Here is a 23,413-nt window from a genome sequence, read left to right on the forward strand (position 1 = left end):
CTCCATCTGGCCGTCCGCTGAACGTTATGTGCATTCGGTGCACTCCATCTGGCCGTCCGCTGAACGTTATGTGCATTCGGTGCACTCCATCTGGCCGTCCGCTGAACGTTATGTGCATTCGGTGCACTCCATCTGGCCGTCCGCTGAACGTTATGTGCATTCGGTGCACTCCATCTGGCCGTCCGCTGAACGTTATGTGCATTCGGTGCACTCCATCTGGCCGTCCGCTGAACGTTATGTGCATTCGGTGCACTCCATCTGGCCGTCCGCTGAATGTTATGTGCATTCGGTGCACTCCATCTGGCCGTCCGCTGAACGTTATGTGCATTCGGTGCACTCCATCTGGCCGTCCGCTGAACGTTATGTGCATTCGGTGCACTCCATCTGGCCGTCCGCTGAACGTTATGTGCATTCGGTGCACTCCATCTAGCCGTCCGCTGAACGTTATGTGCATTCGGTGCACTCCATCTGGCCGTCCGCTGAACGTTATGTGCATTCGGTGCACTCCATCTGGCCGTCCGCTGAACGTTATGTGCATTCGGTGCACTCCATCTGGCCGTCCGCTGAACGTTATGTGCATTCGGTGCACTCCATCTGGCCGTCCGCTGAACGTTATGTGCATTCGGTGCACTCCATCTAGCCGTCCGCTGAACGTTATGTGCATTCGGTGCACTCCATCTGGCCGTCCGCTGAACGTTATGTGCATTCGGTGCACTCCATCTGGCCGTCCGCTGAACGTTATGTGCATTCGGTGCACTCCATCTGGCCGTCCGCTGAACGTTATGTGCATTCGGTGCACTCCATCTAGCCGTCCGCTGAACGTTATGTGCATTCGGTGCACTCCATCTGGCCGTCCGCTGAACGTTATGTGCATTCGGTGCACTCCATCTGGTCGTCCGCTGAACGTTATGTGCATTCGGTGCACTCCATCTGGCCGTCCGCTGAACGTTATGTGCATTCGGTGCACTCCATCTGGCCGTCCGCTGAACGTTATGTGCATTCGGTGCACTCCATCTGGCCGTCCGCTGAACGTTATGTATTTACACGAAGTACCACAGGCATATGACTGGAGTGGGACAAAACTTGTTGAGAAGAAATTTTGCATTAAACCAAGTCATCTATTCGCCTTCTATACAGCGCTCTGTTAAGCTTAATAGAAAAGAAGGTGCGACTCAACAAACTGTGTGCGGAACGCTGAGGAATGCGGTCTGGAGCAGCTCGTTCTAACGAACGCCGTCTTAGCGACAACAGTTTATCGAATTGTTTCGAAACTCCGTTTAGAGAAAATGGCGACCGCCGGCATGCTGCTTTCATTGTTCCCGACTGACTAGCCTGGCTTGCCAAACCGTTGGTGGCCCCCAATTGAAGCACTCTTTACCGAATATCTTGTATATCAATGGCAAGATTTCATCGATTAAAACAAAAAAATTGTTTAATAAATCGATTGACTTACTCTGCTTGCTCTGATCGTGTAGCCGTATCCGTACATTACACGGCACTGTTAGCGCGAACTCGACATCGGCGATTTTTGCGATTTTTGCCCAGTATCATGTATTGTCTATAGTCGGTTACAGGTTAAGAAAAGTATTCGAGGGAAAGGAGGACTGGGGAGAAGGAAGCAAACAAAATCCTAGAGAGGAGAAAAGAAAACCTCCTCCTCTTTCCAGCGTTCCGTCTGCTTCCTCCTCCTCAGCCTTACTTTCCCTCGAAAACTTTTCTTAACCTGTAACTGACTTTAGCACTAAGCTCTACCACTTAGATTGGATACTCACATTAACAGTTTTATAAACATCATTCACTTTTAAGAAGAAAACAAAACGGGAAAGACCGGCGATAGTTTGTTCGGGCTAACTGCGTGACAGTGTACCTATAATCTGTGCAATAAAAAATGACAATCGCAAGCCATATTAAAAAAAAAAAATCGTCTGCTTTTGCTTTAGTTCTTTTTAATACTTCGAGAAATACTTTGAAGTGGCGGCCCGAACAGATAGAGGCAACGTTGAACTATAACACGACACGCTCCGATAGCCGTACTCGATAAAGAATGACCACAGCAAGGCCAGCTTAGATATCATTGTGGGGTACGGTAATCTATAGAGCTGAAAACGATCCTCTAAAACTTTTTTAATATCGACACACACCCTTGTGTTTCTACACTTTGCACAGGCTTAGTAGCATTATAGTGGGACATAAGTAGGTATTTGCACCGCAATTTCAAGAGTAACCGTGAACTCTTCCTTTCAGTATCTCCTTCGCAAAACATGACGTACCAGTGTTACTTGGCGTCACAGAATACCTATAAATTCTATGCATTTAGTGCGCCTTTGAACTGTTATGACAAAACTCGCAACAAAAAAAAAGTGCGAAAAAAAAAAAAAGGGGGGGGGGGGGTTGTAATCGGCGCTTGGAGCCCTGTGTTTCATCGCACCTATAGGAAGTGGAGCGCTTGCTGATAGGGCCGGTGGCCTGATTAATTATGCCGGATGGAAATATTGGCCAAGGTTTGGAGCACGGCAGAATACCCCTTATCTATACTGCAGCCGGTACAGTAGGACGGGAGATTGCAATTCGCTCGGTTTTTTTACTTCCCTTTAATTTCCCGTAAGACGAGCATAATTTTAGTTCTAAAGTTTTAAAATTAAATACCCAATAAAAAAAATAGAAGAAAACAATTACAACACGGGAAAGAAAATGAATCGTTATTGTGCGCGGTGAAAATAGAATTTTAATTTACTATCGGCTCGGCGTTTGTTCCGCGTGTTGAAGAAGACAAAAAAAAGAAAAAAAAGATTACATATTGGTTTGTTTACATCTCTTTTTTAAGTCTTTTTATAAACACCATGCCTGTCCTCTTCCCTTTGTGCTAGAGCTTTCATCACGTAGAAGGAATTTTTAACGAACTTGTTGAGAGCGTCACCGAGCGTATAGCTTACAATGGTCAGCTACCCGGTTCGCAGAGTTCCCTCCACTAACAAAATCTTCGAACAAAAAGAGCACAAAAGCCCCCGCCCCCCAAAAATAACTACAAAGAAAGAGGGAAAGTTTCAAACGACGCGTCTTATAAAAGCATGTTCGTGTAATCAGATAGACGGTGTCGTGTAAACATCAGTGTTGCGTCATGTACTCACTTCTTTTTAAAATTTTTTGCCTCTTTTTTTTAAAACCGCTGTCTTCTCAGCGTGAACGACATTAGAGGCCATTACGGTAATGAGGATTGTCTCGAGGAGAAAGAGGGCGAGATGGTGGGAAAGGAGAGAAAGAGAGAGACAGAAAATGCGTTGATGGGTGGTTTAAAAGAAAGAAGAAGAAAAAAAGTGGGGCGGTGTCTCATTTTGGAAGCGAGTTTAATGCGAGAGTAAAAGTTGGTAGAATAATTTGGATAGCCCACGCGTTACATCCGCATTACGGCGTATAGGCCGCCCGGCGGGTGTTTAAAGGCGACCCGGTTAGTCGTCATGTTAACGCGTGGGACGTTAATGCGAACAGTCTTTTAAGAGGGGCGCTTGTCGAGCTGGCCTAGCTGACTCTCAACCCGTTGGCAACTTTGTTCGGAGCTGTCCGTGCTGAAGGGGTAACAGGTTTGGCCGGGGGCCCTGAGTTCTGCTGGCGACGATAGAAGGACAGAAGAGAAGAGGAGTGACAGTCACAAAGAGGCGATTAGAAGGTTGGTGAAAATTATCTAAGGAAAATTGAATGATGCTCAACTAACTAACACAGCTGCGGAAAGGCGGGACAGAGGAAAATTGAGACTCCCTCCCTCGTGGCTCCGGCACAATGTCTCAACCCTATCCCCCAGTGGTTCCGGTGCTGAAGTGGGTCCGGTGCTGAAGCTGAAGAGGTTTGACATGTAAAGCACCGTCCACACACTTGCAACCGAGTAGGACGGAGAGAAACAAGACCGGTTTTTAAGCGTCTTGCGACGGCGGAGGGCCTGCTCTACAGCAGCGCATCAGGTCCTCCGCCGTTACAGGAGGCTTAAAGAACGGTCTTGTCTCTCTCGGTGCATAGGCTCGGTCGCAAGTGTTTGAATGTCGCTTAAAGGCCGACCAACAAGCAGAAAGAAGAAACTCTCCCTCAATTCCTCCGTTCTACTTGAGAAAGAGGGAGACCCTCCTCCTCTCTACCGGAAGTAGTTCAGAGATCCGCTCCTGTGTGAAGAGGAGGGGAAAAGTGGGCGAGAGGGAATGGAGAGAAGGAAACTGGGAACCGGTTTTTTTCCCGGTAGGACACGATTCTGGAGATCGGACTTTAAGGCCCCAACTGTGCCTTGCCCAGTATATATATAGGCGGCAGTGCGCAGAAGGCCATGATTTCGGCTTCGTACTCATTGCCAGCCAACGATCGCCGTACGTTCGTATCGCGAATATAACGCCATCGCGATATATTACGATACACAGGGTGACCCCGAAAAAAAAAAACGCTACAGGGTTTTTCTCGCCGCAAAAAATAAACTAGGCATCTCCGAACGCCCATTCTCCGCCCAAAAGCTAGCGCTAAAGGTCTAAACCAGATGCCAAAGTTTCAGCACGAACCGATATTTTATTCAAAAGTTATAAGCAATGTTCTGAAAATTGTCAATGGGAATACTGTGGCCCGCGGCGCTCTCAAATACATGGAGCGCTATGGCTCAAGAAACCGAAATTGGGCCCCATTTTCCTACTGGAAATTTCAGAAAATCACTTAAAACTTTTGAACAAAGTGGACCATAATTATTTTTGTAACTTTTTTTTTTTTTTTTTTTTTTTGGGGGGGGGGGGGGGGCGCACTTTGTACATCGCGGAGCACTTCACTTCCCGATGGCATATTCTCGTTCCCGTGAAATGTTCCCAAATGCAACACTTCGACGAAAAATATCTGTCGAGGCTGCGTCCACTGATAGAGTTACCGCATAGGCGGTCGTCAACCTGTAGGTTGACGACCGCCTATGCGGCAACTCTATCGAGAAATCACATTATGGGCGTCTGTGGCATTTACTTCGGTGAAAAGAAGTTGACCGCAAGAAAGACGCTTTTGCCTTATTTTTCTTGCTGACAATGCTGTCTTCACGGAGACAAATAACAACACAGTCGCTCACAATGCCATTCCTTGGTTGTTACAAATAGGTCTAGGGGGACGTCGGTTCAGAAAGGTCGTTATTGTCTTCCATCTATAGATATAGGCAGTCTTATACACGTTACTCTAAAAGAGTAATCGATTGAAGTTACAGTAACTCTCGATTTAAAAAAATATCCATTTAGATTATTAATGACCTAAAAAGATAAGTAATTGGTCGTTACATGGAAAAAAAGCGTAACTTCTCCGACTAGATTTTTTTTTAAGCGACAGATTTGGCTGCAGGTACGGGTACTGTCCATTATTGGATAAAAATCATCGAATTATCAAGTGCTTATCTTCTCCGTCACACCAATTTTGCGAATCCATTCCCCTGTCAGAGATCTGGTATGAACATTTCGTGCAAGGAAACTCGTAAAACAAAAGGAGCTCTTACGAAGGGCAAGGAAAAATAGGAACAGTTACGAGTAATTTTAGTACTTCCAAAAGTAATAATATTAGTCTGGGAATTCCTTTTCTAATACAAGTTTTAAAATGATTCCAAAGTTACTCCAAAAACAAATTGATTACAAGTAACTTGAGTACTTGTAATACGAGTACCATACACAAATCTGGACGCAGGTAACGTCCATGTCCTCAACCTTCCGCATATTTTTACCACCGCTGTCGTCACATTCGTACCGAGTTTCAGTCTTACGCGATGCGTATAGTTTCGTATTGCGGGCCGAAAAAAAACAGCGTCTCACAGGCTGGTCCGAAGCTGTACAGCACGGCCGCTTAATGAGAGCCAGTCGCGTTCCGTTACGACGCCGGGAGGTTTATCGACGTGCAAACAGTGTGTCGTATAACGCCGAGAGTATACGCAATTAGTTCCAGCTCGGCGCAGCCCTCCTCCCTTCAACGGACACGAGGGCTGCCGAGTCTCGACTGTATAGTTCCCCGTTTGAGGACCCGCGGTCCACGCGCCGCAAGGACCCCCCGCACTACGTGGGATGCGTTCCGTCGCCGTCTCGGTGCATAGCGTTTGCGGAGAGCAGGTCGTCTGCTTTTTGTACAGGAGTTGCGGTGACGTCACGAGGACGCCGAGCTCTGATTGGCTTTGACTGAAAGGATTGTGGGTAGACCTCAGTGCTATTCGCCTCGAGATCGAACCGTGTCGCCACCGTGCGGCCGAAATTGGAAACGCGTGAAAGCGGGGATACCGCCGTGCGTCGTCTGCTACGGGCGCACGTTCAGAAGCATGGATCTCGACGACGCAAGCCCGTTTCAGGCTGAGCTTGACATTCCTTATTAAATGTTTTATGTTTTTATTGCCGTTTCTTCTTACTAAAGGTTGTGTTGTATCGTTTCCCATGCGTGGAAATTCAGCAAAGCGATTATTATTAAGTCGGAAGCTTCCATAATCTTAGTGTGTGGGTTTGTATACAATCGCTGGTCCCACGTATTTTTGTTATCTCGCACAAACCGTGGCATTCATAAAGCATTGAATGTTGAGTGGGTCTGTGGTTTGATTAGAAAATTAACCCGACTGATCGCTATCCTTTAATAGACTAATCAATCAAGAAATCCGTATCATGTTGATTTTTCTCCGGTCATATTGCGTGAAAAACGTTAAAAATACACATTTTTTTACTGGTTTTACTATGTCATAAATGGCATATTGCATTTTCATTCTAAACTTCACGTTGTGAGTCCTACATAAATATGAACACGGGAAGCCTTTTAAAATGAAGTGTTTTTTAAAGTTTTTATTTAAACAGTATAATCATTCTCGGTGAAATGACAAGCACGCTGAAGTGGTTTACCGTGCAAGCCAGTGTCGCAAAAGAAATAAAGACGTCAAAAATTTTAAAGCAGGCATTTTTTACTCCTTGTTGACTTTCTCCAGCACAAGCCTCCAATTAACCGGCAAAAGAAAATGCAATTAAAGCATTACTTGAATAATCTGAAAGTTAATCTATGAACTGCCACGCTAGGTGAGGGCGGAGGGTGATCGGAAAGTCTCTTGAAGGTCGCTAGCCCTCATCAGTAAAAGAGTATCACTGAGGCCGATGCTGTCTGTGTCGTGGTGCGCGTCGTTTGTTGGGGTTGCAGAGTCTACTGTGTTTGAATAGAAGATTATTTAGCCAGAAATTTATAGTATTGGCCTCTTGACATCCGCGACCCTCACCAAGAAGATTGAAGCAGGTGAACCCACACTACCGAGAAAAGCATTTAATAACAGCAACATTGCTGCGTTGCTCGGTTATACCCGTTTATGACAGTCACGGCAGATATATTAGAACAGTTTGTTTCACTTGTTTCAGATGTCCTGCCAACCGTGCAGTTTGCAGATCTTAACTAGAAGAGACACTCTCTCCTCATCGCAACGCAGTAGATTTGTTCAGACTCCGAAAAACGTACCCACACTATGGCACAGTAAAAGAGCAGAGGAACTCAATAGCATGGTAATTTCCAATACAGCGCTAACTTATCTTCATTTTAAATAATTATATTACTGCAAAAGTTAGAAGTTAAAAAAAAAAAGCATAGAAGCTGCGATTTCACAGCCCACAGTACCAGTATTATGTTATCTGGGTTGGAATTTATTGTTTTTTTATTGCCACGTTGATGAACCGATACATCAAGTTTAAAAGAAACAAATATTTAACATAAATACTCCAGTTGAGCCAGAGACAGGCATCATTCGTGGTGATCCATGCTTTCCAACGTCTGCCTAGAGCAGACGACGCACCCACAGAAGCGATTATATAAATTTAGGCCGCACGCTGGCAACACGATTCGATCTTCACTGAAGCACCGAAGAGTACCGCTTCCTTTTCCTCAAGAATTGTTTTCCCACCGATAGTGTGCGACAAAATAAACGCAAGAATCTACGCCGTCTCGCGCGCGAACGTGGAGAGCCTATGGCGCGGCCGTTCTCCTATCCCCGCTTTGATGATGATGATAGCGCGACCGTAGCGCCACCTCTAGGTCGATCTCGAGGCCAATAGATGCCTTGAGGTCTACCCACTATTTTTTTTTTTTTTTTTTTCAATCAGCCAATAAGAACTCCGCGTTCTGACATCATCGCAGCAAGAAGCAGACGGACTTGCGCTCCGCATACCGTTGCGTCGCGCTACTTCGGGTCATGTAGCTTTGCGGCCTAAAGCTCGGTGGGCCTATAGATTGGACAGTGTCCGGGGTGCAGAGGCGGACCGCTGCAGATGTTGGCGGCTTGACGGGCGCTCGAAAGCGTTTGGAAGTGACCGGAAGCGTTTAAACGTAACGCATCCTGCTGTCGCGCCATTTTGAACGTTCAACGTTTTTAGCCAGCTAAGCGTTCGATGTTTGGCGTTTGGACAATTTCTTTGTCAAACGCAAAAAAAAAAAAAAAAAAAAAAAAAAAATTGGACTTTTTTTTTTTTTTTTCTTTTTGTTATCTGTGCAGATTTTAGCGGACTTATAGCCGCCCTCAAAGCTTGGAATGCGGAGCCACTTTCGGATCTTTTAGAGTCAACGCGTGGGTCTCGGAATTACGGAGAAACTTGGATAATTAACGACGACCCGTGAATGGCTACTACGCCGATGGTCTTTTAAATCTTACCTTGACGTGAGGATGACGAGTGAAAGTGGGCGCGCGCCGCTCTAATCGAGTATTTAAGCTGGAAATGAGCGCTCGCGCATTCATCGAAATCTAAGCTTCATTATTTATTTCTCGCTTGTGTAATCACAGGAGTATACGGGGTATTTATCAACCCTAGTTTTCGACGAGGAAACAGTTTGCTAGGCATTTGGACAATACGTTATTAGGATGTATTAAATGTACGCGTCTTGTTTTAAAGCATGAAATGCTGTTTAATGGAAGACCCCAATTCTAACATATCCTCCGTCCCTCCGTTCGTGCATTTCCCGCTAAATTTAGCGAGGAGTCCGACGTCGCCTGACCTATACATCAATCTAGCTTCCTCGCCAAATCTAGCGGGGAATATTTACTTCACGCGATCTGATGTCAAGAGCCCTAGGACCAATTGAACCTCCCCGCTAAATATAGCGGGAAAACTGACATCAGGTGACATATGCACCAATTCAGTTGCCCCGCTATATTTGGCGGGAAAACTTATGCCACGTGAACCGAAGTCACCCGATCAGTGCTGGGTAAAGTACATCTAAACGTACTTGAAGGAAAGTACGAAGTAAATTCTAGGCGATGTACTTCAAGTAAAGTAGTAAGTACATCGGGTGCAATGTACTTCAAATAACGCAGTGATGCACCGGGGGCGATGTATTTGAAGTACTACAAATATAATTTACTTTCAGAGTAAAGTACAAGTGTTTTTTTAACATAGGAAGCTCGCGTAATATTGCTTTGAACTGTTGCGAACTGTTTTAACATTTGTGGAGGACGGAAAAGAGTTTCCTGTGATTTCAGATAAAGCTTCAGATAACTGGCAACCAGGATTCTAAACCACAATATGGACAAGTGTCGTTACACGGAAGCGTAGCTTATTTAGTGGCACTAATAGGCCCTTTGAGCCGCGTCACTCAGATTACGTTCGCCCAAGATTTTCGCCACGGAAAAAGCTTGGGGGGTTTGTAAGAACCTTAAATCCCGTCGTAATAATGACGGGCACACTACTCCCACGCAATTCGTCACAATAGCTTCCCGATGAGTAGGCGGCGACAACCGCTATGTGGCAGCGAACAATCAGAGAGCCTGTATTACATAGAATTTGCAACTGCTCGATCTGGGCCATGGGGATTGTGGGTCGTCCCCGAGCGTCTCCGCCTTTCCGCCTGCTTTCCTCCTAGCCACGGGACCAATCATCTACAATGGAGGCGCCCGCCATTAAACCGCTGACGCTCCCATGGTTTGAGTTTGACCCTCTCTACAATCTAGGCTCTCTACGAACAATCAGAGCCGTGTATACAGAGAGTTTGGTCAACGGGAGGCGTGGGCATGCCAGGGCGTGCACCAGACGCAGAAAGAGGGCTTGACATGCTCTCTTGGCCAACCAGAAGCCGAAAAGAATCCCCTAGGGGTGGTAGCGAGAAACAGTTTTTATCATATGTATATGGTTTTAATAAGAGCATGAGAGTTAAATGTAGTAACCCGTCATGGTTAAAAATAGGGTGCACGTGCTGTTTCGATCATAACCATGCAGAAAGATGTGAGATACGAATGTGCCGCTCGAACTCTGTTTTGCTCGGACAGACTGTGACCGCTCAGACGGCGGATTCCCGACCCTCGGCGCCTGGCGTACGGGTTATAGCCAACGTTCCGCTAGTCGCACTCTTCCACCATGATTTCGGATGACCGTGATTGAAACATCACGTGCACCATATTTTCAGTCACCGAGAGGTACTCCGACGCACTTGTTAAGTTTGCTTCTCGTGACCGCCGCCAGGGTATCATTTCCGGCCACTGGTTGGCCACATTCTAATTTGTGAAGACGCCTTGAAACACGTCCAGCACGCTTTCCGCCAATGGCGCCTCCTCATTTGTCTCCTATACTCCCAATTGACCCCGTCAGTGACTACGTCACAACGTGGCGTCTGCGTCCAAACGAACTGTTGCTAGGGACGTTGCTATGGACTAATGCATGGAGACTCCACATGAGGCTCGATTTTTGCTAACAAGTAAGTAAATAATTTTTTGTAAGCAACCTAACTTTTTCACATCTAATTATGAAGATGTTCTCGTCGTCTCAGTGTCGTACTGCAACGATGAAAGCCATTTCTGAAGTATTACTATGGTGCCTGGATCGGGTCTTTGACTGGTGTGTTTAGCGTCCTATCCCGCGCATACATCAAAAGTGGTCCCGATGTGGCAAAAAATGACGCGAGTGTCATGCTGTTGACTGTCGCGATCCTGGGGGTTGGCCGTAGAAATGCTGGCGAAAAGCACGAGCGAACGCAAGTGTCGCTGTCGTCACGGCGTCCCTTTAGGCGTCCCAACTCCCGCTGCTTTAGCTTCCGTGAGCTGTCACAGTGGAAAGCGACCTGCAGCAGAACAGGCATCTGCTATATACACCCCAGCTGGTGGGACGCCGCCAGGGTCGCGACCGGCGACAGCATGACACTTGTATGACGTCATCAGGCGGAAATCGAGGGACCACTTTTTTGGCCGCGGTAAACACACCAGTCGGAGACGCTTCAGGCACCATAGTATTACACTCCGCTTTGCTTTGGTAGCAGACGACACGATAGATTTGCTGGCCTCTGTTGCAGCGGACATCTTCATTGAATTACGTCGGTAAACTAGCAACAAAAGCAAGCGCATCGCCATGGCCGTAAAAACCTCCGCAATGTGCGTGTTTTTTTTGTTGTTGTTTTTTTTCCAAAATAAAAAGCTACTCCGAGCAGGAGAACATATGGAGAGCACAATGAAAAAAAACAGAACCAAAGGTAGGTATAGCATAAACAAAATAACCGGAAAGCGCATGGACACAGTCATACTTCTCAACGCTGTTTTACCATAGCAATGTAAGACTACTGCAAGTTTGAGTTGGATTTTACTCTCACTACTACTTACATGCAACTACTGTATCAACATTATAGTAATAATATATAAATATAGCGCCATTTTTAAGACATTATGACCGCACAGAATATGGGTTTTACGTGCTCTCGGTTGGTTTGCCCTTTTTCCACATCAAGGCAACTGTCCGCCAGTCCCTAAATGTACTTTCCTTATATTTTTTATCCAGTTCTTTCGCGCTTTGAGGTTTTGCGGAAATCTGAAGAAACTGCAAAAATATTTCTCCACGCGATGGTTATAACCAGGTACGAAGCACCCTCCCATAGCGCGAGTCCGCAAACAAAATCAGGGATCTCAACCAATCGCCTGAAGTACTTTTCTCACGGGTGCAATGCGATCTTTTAGCCGACGATCATCTCGATCGACGCCCGGACTTTCGATAAACCATATTTTGCATCGCACCCCACGATGAATTCTTATAAGCGTCTGAAACTCCTTATATTTCAAACAAATGCAATATCAGAATATCGTTTTTATTCACACGATTCAAACGGCAGCGCCGGCTTGGCTGGCCGGCGTGTGGCAGACGGCATACTTCTTGCATTGATCGTCTGCTGCTGGCATCTTGAGGACCGGAAGTTGCAGTCGTAAATATTTCAGAAACAAGCGATTACCGACACACTTCTGTCGAAACATATATGTATATCTGTGATTTTAGAAGTTTAAATTCTACCCCTGATTTTTGAACGGTCGGGTTTTCGTAGCGAAATCTAGCCACATGTATTTGTCCCTTACAACGACCCCTGCAACGGTTTGTTTCGACCCGTGACATCACACTTACGGAGTCAATGCATGAGCAAAGTCTTTACATAGACGGCTCTGCGAACAATTAGCGGTGAGATGTTTTGGTGGCGCCCTCCTATAGTTCCCCCTTGTGACGTCATTACCTTGCAAACAACAAGTTCGATGGTGTTTGTAAATAGCATGGTGGAAGCTTGAAATCATTGAGCTCTCAAAGGAACACTGCCAACACCGTCAAAATTAAAGTTCTTGCATTCCTCTTATTTCCGTCGATGATAAATCCTTTTCTGACGTGATAGTCAGCGTTCGGCCAATCGTGGAAGGCCGACCACAGCGACGCTTTCGGTCGCCCACGTCGCCAATAGGCGACAGAGGCGACGCCGCCGGCGTGCTCCATTCTTTGTTATTCCATCACTCTAAGTATTGTACATGAAGGCATTCTGCCTTGTTTATAGGCGTTTAAAAACTTCTGATAATGCGTCTTGCTCTCTTAATGGCGCACAAATCATAGTCGCGGGGACAGGCGAAGAGCGCAGTCCAAAATCCGCCTCCAGCGCGAGCTTTCTCGTCTTTAAAGCGGAAGAGTGCTCACGCAGCTACACGCAGCCAAAACGCTGCCAAAGACAACGCGTGCGTGATTGAGGCACTGAGTGTAAAATAGGCTAAACAAAGCAGAGCCACTGAAGAAGCCGCAATGCCACCGCGGAATATATACATATATATATATATATATATTTTTTTTTTTTTTTTTTTTTTGGAAAGAGAAGAAAAACTGCTTCGTTCTGCGACGCGCCGGGATCGTTATAAACGCAGCTCTCATCACTAAGTACGGCTCCTCCAGCAATATTTGCTGCTACGACTGTTTCTAGATGGCTCCTCCGGCATTCTGAAACACTAAGTGTGTCGTCAACGCTTGCAGGGGCGGAGCGTAACAAATAGCGGCGGTATCACGGTAAGGCGACCACGGTAACGCGTTTCAGGCTCGTGACGCCGGCACGGGTCGCGCATGCGCAGTCGGGTCCACGGTAATGGTAGTACGGTAACGGTCTGCTAGAAGTCCCGGACTTTTAGCAAACCGTTACCATATTCCGCTTACCGCACTATCGGAGCCTTTGAAGCCTGACTTTAAGCGCGCGCCCGTGTGATTTCGTGACCACTTTGCGCGCGCCTAAAGGCATGCTTCAAAGGATCCGACAGTGCGGTAGGCGGAACACGGTAACGGTTTGCTAAAAGCCCCCAATGATAAAGTTACTGTATTTCGTTCAAATGTTTGGTGAATGCAGGAGCTGGTGGGCCTGCATTTTGCCAATCCCAGCAGCACACACGAGACACAAGAACTAGAGGTGACACAGGGCGAACACTGGAAAATGATATATATAAAAGTCTGCAAAGTAACTGACTTCACTTAGGCGTCAGCAGCCGTCTTGGGTCCCCCCCCTGTTCTTCTATCTCGAATGTCGCACAATTTCTGCTATAATGCTCAGCAAAAAAAATATCGCAGCAAGTTCTAAAAAAAAGGCCCAAGTTAAGAGGCAGCATGACGCAGCGGTCATGTTACACGGACACGCGCGCAAGCAGCTTGCTCCTGCTGCGAGCGGCGAGCTTCCTCGCGCGGCTCGTGCTCAGCCAACGAAAGTGGCTGCGATGGAACTTCCAGCGCACCACTCGCGCAGCGTTGAAGCTTGCGTTGTGCTGTTCGAGGGTCAAACACATTGGAGTAGGACGCACACCCTGGCATGCAGCGCGCTACTCTCAAACCCGCAGTATTTTTTTTTTTTTTTTTTTTCAGTTTTTAGAGGCCTTTTGGGGGTGAAGCTATAGACGCTTTGCAGCAGCTGTGCATGGACGCCGCCATAACTGACCTTCAGTTTTTGTTTCCTCTTATTCCGTTTATTTCACTTCATCATTACCATAGCAGGCTAGGTTATTGCCATATTAGACTCAACTGTGTCCTTTTCTGAAGCATCGGCCTTTGTAGAGGATCGTCAACTACCGTTTCAGTCGCTCGGCATCTCGGTAAGACAAGAGAAGGTCAGTAATGGCGGCTGTAATTTGGCGCGTGTGTAAAGCGTCTATAGACTCGGCATGTGTCAAAGGCCAGTCTCTCTGCTGTTCGCATTTCATTCCAACGCGATAGTATATAAAAATGGAGCAGCCCTGTGTGAATGTAAAGCAGTGACAGCTGCGACAGGCCACGGCAAAGTCGGAGAGTTTGACTTCAAAATCGAACACATTTTTATTAACTGGGGGGTTGTAAACAGCGTGTAGTTGGTCAGCCATTTTTAAAGTTGCGACGAGTCACTCGCAGTAGATGAGCAATTTAGCCAGTGCAGTACAACCGCTAGCCTGGGGTCTTTAACGTGCACCACGCAGTAGTGACACGCGAGTTTTATTCTTATAAAAAGAGGGTATGGCGGTTACATGAATACCGTCTCTTCCCTGCGTAGTTTTGGGGCTCGGAGGCGAAAATCCTATTCCATAAGCCGGCGGCGCCAAGCTTGTTGCGTTTGGGTCTTCCAATTCCTTAGGGGCGCCCAAACGTTGAGGCCCCCAATTCAAAACTCTACAGGGCCATGCAGAATTTAGTGTACAAGAACAAACTGATGCCTCGTAAGTTGGTGCCCAGTAGAAGCACTCTTCACCGAATTGCTTGTATAAAGATAACCACTTTTTAGAAATAAAAAAAAAAAAAAATAATAACACCAAATTTTTTTGTTTTGTTTACATGTTTGGGTTCCCGTTACCTCCATAAAATTTTACCAATAAAAATAACTCATCCAGTGAAGTTTCCGACGTTACTGCTACTGCTTTCTTTAAGCGCGTTGTAGATTAGATGAAAAAAAAAAAAGTTAAGTAATTGGGTGTAGGAGACGTATACAGCAATTATTGTTCTAAAACGCCGTCTGACGGCGCCTCCTGTCTGCTCCAGGGCGTAAAAAGAGGGGGCGCGTAACAGTCGTTGATTCGATTTTTAATTTATAATATTGTCCGCCCTAAACGTAATTCTTTTTTTTTTTTTCATGTTTAGCGTTTGTACATATATAGTTATCACCATATCTAGACGTACTCGGGATTTGCATTACTGCCCCTTTAAGATCGGCTCAGGCGGGTAAATCGCGCAGATTCTAAATCCTCGCAATGCAAGCTGCATTTATTTATTTATTTTTTAACAGGGGAATACATTTTTTTGCAGTCCTCGTTTACGAGGTGGCGCACGGTGCTAAAAGATGAGCTTATAGATGATGACGTAAGAGGTTAACGGGCCCATCCAGGACCACTTTAAGTTTCAAGTTCGTCCTGTAAGACCATAAGCCGGAAATGTCTCTTAGAGCGCTTATAAACGAACGCGGAACTTGAAAGACGGTAGTACATATCGAAATTTCTGGAACCTGGGTTGGGACCGGCGCCTCTACATAAATCCCTCTCGTAAAGAATTCGGGGGAGCCTGATCCGCGTCTTGAGTCCCAATCGTGGGAGGAAGTGCTCAGCCCTCTCGATGCAGCGACGCACAAACTAACTTCTATTTCCAGATATCGAACTTAAAACACAAGTTAGTTCCGGTTTCGCTCCTAACTCAAAATCTGCATTCTGTTTTTCTTTTTTTTTTTTTTTTATAAAAGGCTTTTATAGTTGCATTTTCTGGTTTTCTGGCAATCGAAACCGAAACGACTAAGTCGAAGAAATGCGATAATAAATTATCGACAGCGACCTCCTGGTGTACACTACACAGTGTTCAATGATTAGTTACGCCATTCAAATTATTTGGAGTAAAACAAAACGCAAAGAAGCGTTGCGACGTCCAAAATGTTACGGCTCGTTTGCACACTTGCGTTTGGTTCTAGTCGAGTGCGTTGTGCTCTCTGATCGTTTAACGACGAGTAAAGAAACCACACTGACGCCATTTATTCAGCGAATTGCGCTTTTTTTTTTTTTTTGCGGTTTATTTTTTTTTAACGGACTTGAAAACCTAGTAACAACACCCAGAGACTGGAAAAAAGAAAGGGCGGACAAAGGACCACTTCTCGGAATATCTCATCTCGCAAAACATTGGAAAAAAGTTGGCCTGTAGTGGAGCAATACCATCAATGAGAGAGAAGGGTGAATGGCAAGGTGAAGGGTGATGGGAGTTCCTAACGTCCCTAAAAAAAACGACTTCCTAATAAAAAAGACAAAAAAAAAAAAAGACGTGTGTTTTGCAAAGTGACCACACGGAGGAGCCCACTTCCTAACACCAATCATTCTTTCTGCCGTTTTGTTTTTTTCTTTCTTTTTCTGCGTCCTCTAAAGCGCAAACGTTGAAGGCTAACCTCCCTCCCTCCCCTCCCTTCTTCCTCCCCTCCCCCTCCCCCTCCCCCCTCCTCCTCCCCCCCCCCCCCCCCATATATATAGGCTCCTTGCACATGACGTCATTTCCGATACCCTCCAGAGAAGAGGGGGAGAAGGAGCTCCCCTCTTATCAGGACCCTCCTTTGTGCCTTCCGGATTTGCACAGGCGTCGCTATTCTCCTCCCAGAAGATTATAGAAGATTAACCCGTCACTCAAAATTCTTACAAAAGCAGCTTCCCTCTCCTCCTTTTACTTGGTGTGCAAATGTGTGCGATGTGACGTCAATGCAAGGAGCCTATAGGAGGCCCCAGGGTGGACACTGCGAGAGAGCCGACCTCCGCGATTGGCCAGCGCCAAAATTACACGCGACGCCGGCCAATCGCGGCGAACGATGATCTCACCGACTTTCTCGCCGAGTGTTCAACATTCTATAGACCTTTTCACCCTCCGCCGCACGGGCGCTGCCATCTTGGAATCACGTGATGCGGCCGCCATTAGGTTGCTTCAACTTGTTGCTCCGCTCTCCCGTCCGCACCTTGGCGGATGCGTTGAAATCGTGTTTTTCGTCGCGTTTCACCGCGTCTCTTGCCTTACTCCGTAAAGTGTCGTCCGATACTCATACTTACCATGCAATTGCATTACATCATTATGCGCGCAACTTCTGTAGTTGATTTTGTAACACGTTTTGAATATTTTTTACCGTCGGCGTGCGAAATACGTGTGAAGAGGTTTTATAGAAACAGGTATCAGCGTTAGCACTTGCGCACATTGAGTACATATATAAGTTGAAGAGAGCCTCGAGGGTTCAAATACCAATAACTTATGAGAACTGAGGCTTGGTTACTAATAAGGGCGGAACATTTGCAGTAGGACGCCTAATGTTATTATATATATGAGTGCGCATTGGTGTCAAGGAAGGAAACAAAAAGACGCGGCATAATTAGCCACGTGTTTTTCCTGAAAGCATGGTATTTTGTAGTTACAACAGATCGAAAAGTTTCTTTTGATTACACTAGGGAACTTGTGGACAAGACTCGGGAACAAACATTTTGTTTGAATTATTTTTATGCTAGAAATAATGGTACCTTAACATTAAGCACCTTGTTTGTTCGCAATATCACACCTATATCTGTTTTACGTTCTTAATCGCGTGTTTTATATAAGCATTCGCTTTATCGGTTTATTTATGAATTTTACGGAATTGTATATCGTGCTTGGTCCCATGTCCATAGTCTTTCAGTTGCTTAAGTCATTTTTTAATATAACCATGTAGTTTCAATTAATTTATTTCAACACAAATATTCCAACTCCCCGCGTAAGAAACTGTCACAGACAGCTTGATAGTGCCTATGATTCACAAAATGTGTCGCCGAAAAGAATCCTTCTGCATGAAAATCACCCGTGTGCAGCCGGTGGTCGACTTCGAATAGGGAGTTACTTTCAGTAGATGCATGGCGACGTCAAAATGTGCAAAGCGCCGTTTCAAATCAGTGAACAGCTTTCTACACAGTACCAGTGGGTGGCGCCTGGCGTTCGACTTCAGCCAAACTTATCGGAGATCATTTCTTTTGCGCTCTTCAATTTCATTCGGCAAATTTTACGGAAGATGAATATCAGACTTTATTTGAAGTCTGGCATTCACTTATCTTACCATTCTCATAACTTGAGAACGTCGTAAGCAAATGTCCATATTACAAGAAGTTTATTTCATAAGGCCAATATCTTGAAATGCTGTAAATGAGTACTTTAGTTAAAGAAATTTTCTAGTCAGCCTAGGCTAGTCTATCAAAATATTTCTCGAGCACTTAATTTCTTTAAATAAAACAGACTGAGACAATATCACTTTTTATATTATCTACGTGATTAGATGACACTTTTCTAGTCATCATAAAAGACGTTTCCAGTCTCGAAGTTAGAAAAGGTTGGTGTACGGAAACCGGTAACCGGACAAAAGCTCACCGGACAGAAGCTCACCGGACAAAAGCTCACCGGACAAAAGCTCACCCGTTTTTTGACAGACCCGGACAAAAGCTCACCCGTTTTTTGACAGACCCGGGCAAAAGCTCACCTCGATTTTTTTTTTCCTACCCGGGCGAAACACGGGCTGAAATAAAGTGCTGACGCAATGGACATTGGACCATTTTTAGGAGAACTTGTACCTCATCTACCATTGAGTTGAGAATTTTTTTTTAATATTTTGAAAGAACGGGAGTTCGGCCTTTTGGAAAAGTACAAGACAGATGACCAATTTAAAAAATTGTGCGGGATTTTAGATACGCTCGGGTTCCTTCCACCACAGCTTGTTCCACAAGAACTAACCACCAGGGAAAAGTCTACCGGTGACATCGCTACCTGCTGGACTATTTTGATTGCACGTATTTCAACGGCCGCTTTCGTTATGCTTCTGTTCCATCTGCGGCGGCACCCAGAGCGAATTCTTCCCTTCGCCTGACTCTGCGCCGACGGCGACCGGAGTTTCCCCCGGTACGGTGGAATATGTACGACACCACTCTTCAAGATAAAGACCGGATGAGGAACACCTGCAAAAGGTAGAGTACCGGGTTCCAGAAGCTCGTCGGCCACGCCCATCCAAGCGTCTTGAGGCTGATTGAATGCCTACAGCAAAATCAGGCGCTCGTTGCCACGGCATTGGCAAAAGCCCGGAGTGGTGAGCCCACCGTAAAGCGGGTGCGAAAAATTACTCTGCACCTTCAGAATCGTCTTAGAAATATTTGCGAGGGCTTGCATGTACATCGAGATCTACCAAGACTGCTGGACCTGGTGGGGGACTGCATTCGCCTCTAACCAATCAATAAATAAACTTGTTTGTACTAAAATCAACAAACCATGCGCCTGTCAGATTTAATTTATCGTTGCCTTTTTTTGTCGCACGCATGCACCTAAGTTGTCCGCACTCGTGTTAAGACCAACATGAAATTTTCTCGTGGTGAGCTTTTGTCCGGGTCTGTGAAAATATGGCTGAGCTTTTGTCCGGGTCTGTGAAAAAATGGGTGAGCTTTTGTCCGGTGAGCTTTTGTCCGGGATTCCGGAAACCAAAACAGTAAACTTGTCAGTTCATCTGTTCTTGGTGATTCAGCAGATTGGTTATCATGTTGTCGACCTGCTTTTTCACTAAGCACTCATGCGATATAGTCTGTTGCAATATAAGATGATCAGTTCGATATCTGACTTGATCAAAAAAACTGCTCCGACTTTACTCAACAATATTAACAATTTAATCAAACGTTTCGTCTCCCATGCAGGAAACATCGTCAGTGAAACCTACAAGCAGGAATGAGAGAAGCAAGTCCGCGTACACATCGGGGAGGGGGCCGCGGTTCGAGTTGCAAGCTGATGAGTCACTTGGGATGAACCATGATTCCACGAACCTGCGTGGACCCCACCTTTGTTCGCGCGCCAGAGTGGACGCATTCTCAAAGTCGAAACAGTGACCCGTATTCCAACAATGGTCTACGAGTTCCGTCTTCGCTCTTGTCGCATGCGTGGCCTTCGCCACGTCCCCTTTGTGTTCGTTTAAGCGAGTGCAGCGCTTCCGGCCTGTCTCCCCAATGTAGGATGCGTCACAGCCTAGACAATTCACTTTATACACAACACCGCACTGGGACTCTGGGGGGGTGTAATCTTTAGGTTTAGAAATGAGGTCACGTAGTTTACGATGGGGTTTGAAAGCAGCGCGGATATTCAAAGGGGCGAGGGCCCTGCGAATACACTCAGAAACACCTCTCAAATAGGGTATTGTTACTTGCCCTGTCCTAAGTCGTCCATTATCCTGACTTCTTCTTTGCCCCATCTGTTTGCGCGTGTTATCAATAAAACGTTTCGGATAATTCCGCTTCATCAACAGGTCAACAATAACAGCATCTTCAGAAGCGCGCAATTGAGCAATAGAAGAAATGCGTTCGGACCGATGTAGTAAGGTTTTTACGACTGCCCTTTTATGTTCGACAGAATGGTGCGAGTTAAAGTTTAAGAGGTTGCCTGTATCGCAAGCTTTGCGGTACACTGTTGTATCTAAGCGACCGTTACTATGTCGGAACACATTAACATCCAGAAAAGGCAGCGCACCGTTCTGTTCAACTTCATGTGTGAATTGGATTGATGATTCAACGTTGTTTAAAGCTAAATGAAAGTCAGCAACATGGTCCTTGTTTAAAATTACAAAAGTGTCGTCCACATAACGTTTGTAAAAACCTATCGGGAGCATACCCTGTTCAAGGACAGTTTCCTCCACATACTCCATAACCAGATTTGCCATTGTAACAGAAATTGGGCTACCCATTGGACATCCTTCAATTTGGTGATAAATTTGTCCTCGAAACGTAAAATGCGATTGTTTAAGACAAAAACGCAGCAAAATTACAATATCATCCACCGTTAACGATGTGCGTGATGGGAGGCTGTCATCCCTACGTAGGCGTGTTTCGGCTATCTCAACAGCCCGAGAGGTGGGGACATTCGTGAACAAGGACACAACATCAAATGAAACCATTATGTCGTCTTCGTCTAGGACGTGATCCCGTCCTAGACGAAGACGACATAATGGTTTCATTTGATGTTGTGTTGTCCTTGTAAAGTCGGAGCAGTTTTTTTGATCATTATGATTCCCGGCTTTTGGAATATTTTTGCATCTGACTTGAGTGCGAGCTACTTACCTTCCGTACCGCTCGGTGCACGCACAGCCAAAGCGGTAACCGGACAAAAGCTCACCGGACAAAAGCTCACCGGACAGAAGCTCACCGGACAAAAGCTCACCGGACAAAAGCTCACCCGTTTTTTGACGGACCCGGACAAAAGCTCACCCCTTTTTTTGACAGACCCGGGCAAAAGCTCACCTCAATTTCTTTTTTTTTTTCTACCCGGGCGAAACACGGGCTGAAATAAAGTGCGGACGCAATGGACATTGGACCTTTTTTAGGAGAACTTGTACCTCATCCACCATTGAGTTGCGAATTTTTCAAAAATACTTTGAAAGAGCGGGAGTTCGGCCTTCTGGAAAAGTACAAGACAGATGACCAATTTAAAAAAAAAAAAAAATTGTGCGGGATTTTAGATAGGCTCGGGTTCCTTCCACCACAGCTTGTTCCACAAGAACTAACCACCAGGGAAAAGTCTACCGGTGACATCGGCTACCTGCTGGACTATTTGGATTGCACGTATTTCAACGGCCGCTTCCGTTATGCTTCTGTTCCATCTGCGGCGGCAGCCAGAGCGAATTCTTCCCTTCGCCTGACTCTGCGCCGACGGCGACCGGAGTTTCCCCCGGTACGGTGGAATATGTACGACACCACTCTTCAAGATAAAGACCGGATGAGCAACACCCGCGAAAGGTAGAGTACTGGGTTCCAGAAGCTCGTCGGCCACGCCCATCCAAGCTTCTTGAGGCTGATTGAATGCCTACAGCAAAAGCAGGCGCTCGTTGCCACGGCATTGACAAAAGCCCGGAGAGGTGAGCCCACCGTAAAGCGGGTGCGAAAAATTACTCTGCACCTGCAGAATCGTCTTAGAAATATTTGCGAGGGCTCGCATGTACATCGAGGTCTACCAAGACTGCTGGAGCTGGTGGGGGACTGCATTCGCTTCTAACCAATCGATAAATAAACTTGTTTCTACTAAAATCAACAAGCCATGCATGCGCCTGTCAGATTTAATTTATCGTAGCCTTTTTGTGTCGCACGCATGCACCTAAGTTGTCCGCACTCGTGTTAAGCCCACCATGAAAGTTTCTCGTGGTGAGCTTTTGTCCGAGTCTGTGAAAAAATGGGTGAGCTTTTGTCCGGTGAGCTTTTGTCCGGTGAGCTTCTGTCCGGTGAGCTTTTGTCCGGTGAGCTTTTGTCCGGGATTCAGCCAAAGCACGGCGGCAGGCAAGAGCGCACGCTGCAGGGGAAGCTTGTCCTGCTCTTAATTTTTTTTTCTTCTTGAACTTAGTGTCCGCGGGTACGGCCGTAGACAATGGTACTCCTCCCTGTGCATCAGCGCAGCTGTTTCACCGCCGAAACTGGCCGCATTTAAGGATGGACGGAATCAGACGCATATAGTGTTCGTAAAAAAAAGATCGCAATTTAGGCTCGAAACCACTTCGTGGTTTGCCAAGTGGCTCAATACTATTGTTTCATTCGCTGTGTGCTACTAGAAAGAAATTCATTTCGCAAAATTAATCGAAAGTGGCATGAAACAGCATCACGATCGCGTGCACGTTGAAACCGAAACCGACCAAATTGAAGCAACCTAATGGCGGCGAGTGCTCCAGCGCCCTCTACCCGCCGGTCAGGCAACTACTGAAATGAAAAGGTAACTGTAAACATTAGAACGGTGAATATCCAGGCGTGTGCTACACGCGAAGTCATCGGCGGATCTGCAAAAACTTTTAAAAAGTGGTCGAAAAAAAAAAGAATAAAATAAACACCACTTACCGCTCATTTTCGCGTCGAGGTAGATCCTCTTCGTCTGCTTCCAAGTGCTGACGGGAGAAACACAAGAAGAGGGTGTCATCTATGGTGTAAGCAAGAATCTCCGAAAATGCAGCGCTCATGACCCACCCGCAAGCACCAGGAACCTTCTTCAAGGCACGGGCGCCAGAGGGCGGCTCTGTAGAATGCTTTTTATCTACGAGCACTCGCGCATAAAAAGTGATTTCGAAAGCCACCCGCTCGCGTCTGTATAGACTTCTGCCAAGACAACTTGTAAGGTAGATTCATTCTTGTCAATAACCCGGGAGATCGGTGGCCGAGTGGGCCATACCAACACCTCCCAGA

The 23,413-nt window shown here is 46.1% G+C and overlaps 1 protein-coding gene across 1 annotated transcript in view; it reads right to left on the bottom strand.

Annotated features, from left to right (window-relative positions):
- Window positions 1-23,413, bottom strand: part of LOC115325242 (tRNA-uridine aminocarboxypropyltransferase 1) — a 70,954-nt gene that overhangs the window by 24,043 nt on the left and 23,498 nt on the right. The window contains exon 4 of the mRNA XM_029985944.4: window positions 23,072-23,118. Coding sequence (XP_029841804.3) covers window positions 23,072-23,118 — 47 coding nt within the window. The remainder of the gene's footprint in view (window positions 1-23,071; window positions 23,119-23,413) is intronic.

The sequence above is a fragment of the Ixodes scapularis genome, unplaced genomic scaffold (genome assembly GCF_016920785.2).
Source record: "Ixodes scapularis isolate PalLabHiFi unplaced genomic scaffold, ASM1692078v2 PGA_scaffold2__306_contigs__length_199485367, whole genome shotgun sequence".
Classification (NCBI taxonomy): domain Eukaryota; kingdom Metazoa; phylum Arthropoda; class Arachnida; order Ixodida; family Ixodidae; genus Ixodes; species Ixodes scapularis.